Source organism: Penaeus japonicus, unplaced genomic scaffold, assembly GCF_977035675.1.
Source record: "Penaeus japonicus unplaced genomic scaffold, GWHDUDI00000001_assembly GWHDUDI00000039, whole genome shotgun sequence".
Taxonomy (NCBI): Eukaryota; Metazoa; Arthropoda; class Malacostraca; order Decapoda; family Penaeidae; genus Penaeus; species Penaeus japonicus.
In genome coordinates, this window is record NW_028234441.1 from 10,090,397 (window position 1) to 10,096,499 (window position 6,103).

General features: G+C 25.7%; 1 protein-coding gene and 1 pseudogene across 1 annotated transcript in view; both read left to right on the forward strand.

Moving 5' to 3' along the window:
* Nucleotides 1–3,974: 3,974 nt before the first annotated feature.
* Nucleotides 3,975–5,843, forward strand: LOC147466977 (actin, alpha cardiac muscle-like; annotated as a pseudogene).
* Nucleotides 5,844–5,981: 138 nt separating this feature from the next.
* LOC122245638 (actin, alpha skeletal muscle) overlaps nt 5,982–6,103 on the forward strand; it is a 377-nt gene continuing 255 nt past the window's right edge. Inside the window, exon 1 of the mRNA XM_086533532.1 lies at nt 5,982–6,004. Within this exon, the coding sequence (XP_086389658.1) occupies nt 5,982–6,004 (23 nt within the window). The remainder of the gene's footprint in view (nt 6,005–6,103) is intronic.

Consider the following 6,103-nt stretch of genomic DNA (forward strand, 5'->3'; position numbering starts at 1 on the left):
AATAAATAAAATAACTAAAAAAAAAAATAAGGTTGTAGAGGGTGTTTTTTCGAAATAAACGGAATAATAAATAACAGATTTAATATTCTTTTAATGTTTAGTGTTCGTATTATATAAACTTCAGAATATTACCTTTGTCTTTTCTTTATTTGTTAACAAAACGTTGGTAGTTGTTTATCTAACCTTATGAGCCATTTTCAAGCTAGAAAAAAAAGTTTTAAAATCTGTGAACAGCTAGTAAAGTTTTACATCAATAGAAGTATTCTAGTGTATGAATATAGAAAAAAAAGTTTAGAATTTAAGATATCAGTTTCAATATCAATAAATATTTTGAATACAAAGTTGATTAGGTTATTGTACTACAAAGGGAATCAGGTAACAACACGTTACACAAAATGTGTCTGAAGATATAAAGAATTAAGCGTAATAGTATCAGAAAATTGTCAAAGGATGTCTTGAGATGAGAAAATAAACAACAGGAATAAACATCAACAGTTATAATCATCAACAGTTACAAACAATATCTGGAGACAAGGTAAGTTTTCAAGAATTATGTACAAAAATTCACGAAAGTCAAGCAATGTGATTACAGAGTCAAGGAGGGAGGTTTCAGTATGGTCTAGTAACAAATAAACACGTTGAAAACGTTATATATGTTAACATAAAAACAAAACTACTAAATATTGCGTATTGATATGCCGGCTGACAACATCTCTCCCTCCCTCCCTCTATTTTTCTCTCTTTCCCCCCCTCCCCCCTCTCTCTCTTTCTCTCTCCCTCCCTCTCCCCCTCTTTCCCTCCCTTCTCTCTCTCTTTCTGTCTCCCCCTCTTTCTCTAGCGCTTTCGCACTTTTCATAATATATATATATATATATATATATATATATATATATATATATACATATATATATATATATATATATAAATATATATATATTTATATTATATATAATTATATATCTGTATATATTGAGATTATATATATAGATAGATATATATATATTATATTAGATAGATAAATACTCTATATACATACTGTATACACATATATATATTATATATATATTATATATATATATATATATATATATATATTTGTATGTATTTATATGTAGATATACATATATATATGTATATATAAATATATATATATATATATATATATATATTATATATATGTTTAGTTCTATACACACATATGTATATATGTATACCACACTATATATATGTATATAATATTATTATGGTGTGTGTGTGTGTGTGTATATTTATATTATATATATATATATATATATTATATATATATATATATTTTATGTTTAATTATATTATATATATATATATACATATATATATATATTATTATTTATTATATATATATTATATATTTTATACTTACATATATATATTATTTATATATATAATATATATATATAAATATAATATATATTATCTTACATAAATATATATATATATATTCATATATTATATATATTATATATAAAACATATATTTTATATATATTTTATTACTATATTTATATATATTATATGTAATATATTATATATCTGTCTATCTATCTATCTATCTATCTATCTATCTATATATATTATATATATATGATATATATATATATATAAATATATATATATATATACACATATACATACACATACATACATAAATGCAACATATATATATTTATATAGATATTATTGAGATATATATATTTGTAAAATTTAGTTAGATACACACAATAATAGAAATATATATTTATATATATTTATATATATATATTTATATATATATGTATATTCATAGATATATGTATATTATTTGGTATATAAATGTATATATCTGTATAGATAGATGTACAGTATTGATTTGCTTTATTCAGCATATATATATATAGTATATAGAGTAGATTATATGTATATATATATATTGAGTATGTTTTTTATTTATGGTTACATCAACAAACTCCTCACACACACACACACACACACCAACTCACACACACCGACCACACACATAGATATATATATTTATATATATATTTTTATGATTTAGAGTTATATATCGACAGTACAATCTGATATATTATATTGGTAGATAGGTATTTATAAGTATTTATAGAGAATTATTTTTACATATTTATCTATTTTATCTTTATAGAATATTATAGTTTATATATAGTATATATTTAGTATTTAGTATATATATATATAGATATATTTATACATATATATGTATAGATATATATTATATATAGATATTATATTTGTATATATATATATATCTATATATTTACACATACACACACTCACATATTTATGTAATATATGTATTATAGATATATATAATATAGTATTTATATCTATTATTATATATAGATATATTGAATTATATCCATAGATATATACATTTCATATATATATATATTTATATATATATATATATATTATTTATATAGACATTGTATGATAATTATACTTATAGTTATATATATATATATTATATATATTATTTATATGTATTGATATATGTATATATATTTATTATTATATATTATATATATATATATAATTATATATGTAGATTGTAATATATTATATATTATATAATATTTAGATATATATATATATATTTCATTACACTACACACATCACATATCTATGTATATATGTTTAGATTTATATATATGTTATATATATATATGATATTATATTTTAATAGATATTTATAGACATTATATTTATATACATATACATTTATACTATAATAGTCGATATATATATATAGATATAATATGATAGAAATATATATATATACATATATATATATTAGTGAGATATATATATATTATATTTATATTATATATAATTTTTTATATTTATTTATAGTTATATGTATTATATTTATATATATATATATATATATATTATATATTTGTATATATTTATTTATATATTTATATACTATTTATATATTTTTTATTTTTAAAATCAATTATATATGTAGGTATATTGCTATATATATTTTCATATATATTATATATATATATATAGTAGAATATATAGATATAGTTATATATTTATAATATATATTTATTTAGTATATATATATCTATCTAATTTATCTATGTATGATTCTATTCTTTCTATCTAGTATCTATCTATCTATATATATATATATATATATATATATATATATATATATATATATATTAATTAATTAATTTATTTATTCATTCATTAACATATTTATACATTTATTTACAAACACACACACACACTTTCACACACACTCACACACACACATACACACACACACACACACTTACGCACACACACACACGTACATATATAGCCACACTCGTGCGTGTTTTTATCGGCTCCTTTGAAAGAGGGTAATCGCGGTTTACTGGTTTACCTGTACACATTCTTGGCTCTATTTAGATGCACCTGTACGTTGCATTAATGGTCTTTTGATTACTTGTTACATTCTTTATTTCTTATTGGTCGTGTTTATTTAAACAATTATGGATTCGGTTATAGAGATATAACGTAATGATTTTGGTTTTATTTTTCAGAGCAGGTTCAACAGCTATGGAAAAAGGAAATGTCTTTTGATACTTAATGGAAGTGCATACAGCTACTCTTAAAATACAATTATAAAGCATTTGATTTCTGCTCCTTTGCTATTCTGGCTGTAATTATGGACCATAATTCTTAACTGACCCCATTTTTTTTTATTTTTTTTTTTATTGTTTTAAAATATGTTGGATCTCCAGCGTGTCATTACCTTCGAGGATAGAATGACAATTCCTTTTCGGATTCTTTGGCTTCCCTCCACAATCTAGGTGATAAGGTTTGGTGCAGCTTGTATAAAAAGGATGTTTGTGGTCCGTCACACGTAGTCAGACGCCATCCTGCACTAGGTAAGTAACGAGCAGAACCTGTAGACTCACCAGTATGGCAAAACTGGCCGAGTTATCCTCTGTAAGCAGATTGTTAGAGAACATTCGAATTACGGGTACGGGCTGGTGTTATTACAGAGTTCGTGGTTTGAAACGGTGGAATTGAGTCTAGTTATAGTAATGTGAGCCAGCAATACAGGGATTTTGATATCCAGTGTTATAGTGTCTGTTATAATCTCTAGTAAACAAAGTTAAGCATTCAATTTCCATCTCATAAATGTGGCGTAATTATTCACTAAAATGAAAATTTCGGGACGTGTTTCCCTGTTGTGCAATAAGTGTAATGATTGCAAGCGAATTGTTGATTAATTTCGATGTTATATTGAAGGAACAGTATCATCGCTTTTTTAAAATGCAGCACACACACATATTTATACATACATACATACACATATATTATATATTATATAAATATATATATTTATATATATTATATATCTATATGTATATACATATTGATACACACACACACACACACTTATATTGTATATATATCTATATTTATATAGACATACATATATATATATATATATATATTATATATATATATATATACATAATAATATATCTATATATATAAATACAATATATATATACATTTATATATCTATATATATATATATATATATATATATGTATATATATATACATCTATATGTATATTTAGATAATTAAATAGATAGAGAGATATATAGATATATGTGTTTATATATATATGTATCAATATATCTATATCTATATGTATATATAAGTATATATATGCATATATATATATATACATACATATATATATACATATATATATATATATATATATACATATATATGTACACGCACACATAACCGATCGTTCTCAATCTTTAATGTTATGTTTTTTCCTATCAGTTCCATCGCTGATATTTACTCACCTTTGTTTCTTTTTAAAAGTATCGTTTGTAATCAATAACAGTGTAGGTTAATTACCTGAAAGACAAGAAATATATATATTTTTTCATATCATGCATGTTGCCATAATACTTACCTTGTTAATCACCATGATAGTAAGAAAGGTTCATTGATATTTAGATACGGAAACGTAATCACTGATAAAGCATAACTAACTTTTTGTTGAACTTTTCTATAAAAAGTAATTTCATCTGGAAATGATGCAGTATTTGTGTTATTAAGGAGAAAATTTATGTTGTCAGAGTAATTTGCCTTCTATAAATATTTTAAGTACTATGATCCATTTAACACTACCATGTGGTGACGACGGCGACGAAGCTGCAGCATTGTGTGCGACAATGGCTCTGGCATGGTCAAGGCCGGCTTCGCGGAAGAGAGCACTCGCGCCGTGTTCCCTCCATCGTCGGCGCGCCGTCAGGGTGTGATGGTTGTGGTATGGGTCTGAGGAGCACGTCGGTGATGAGGCCCAGAGCAAGCGTGGTATCTGACTCTCAAGTATCCTATTTGACACGGCATCGTTACTATACTGGGACGACAATGGAGAAGATTGGTACAACTTCTACAATGAGCCGTGTGCCGAGGAATCCCAACACTTCTCATGAGGCTCCCCTCAACCCCAGGCAAGTGAGAAGATGATAGATATGTTCGAGTCCTTCAATCTCCCCGCTTGTAGTACCATCAAGCGGTGCTGTCCCTGTACCGCTCTGGTAGTACAACTGGTACAGGTTTCTGATTAAGGAGACGGTTTGTTGTAAACTCACATAGTCAGTCTAGAAGGTTTCGTCTTCCTTGCTTCCTTGTGTTGACTTGGCTGGTCGTGACCTTACAATATTTGATGACGATCATGACTGAGCGCGGTTATTCCTTCTCCACACGCTGAGTAGAAATCGTCCGAGACATCAAGGAGAAGCTTTGCTAATCGCCCTCGGACTTCGAAGGTGAGATCGAACGTTGCCGGCTTCCTCTCTGGACAAATCTACAGCTTCTGAGGTAAGGTATCACCTGGCAACGAGCTGGTTTCCTGCCTGAAGCTCTGTGCCAGCCTTCTTCTTGGGTAATGGAGTTTCTGTTGTCATCCCAGTGAGGTCTTTTACTTCAATTCTGAGAGGCGAATTGATATCAGGAAAGACCTGTTGCCAACATTGTCCTGTTGGTGGTTTCTACAATGTACCTGGTATC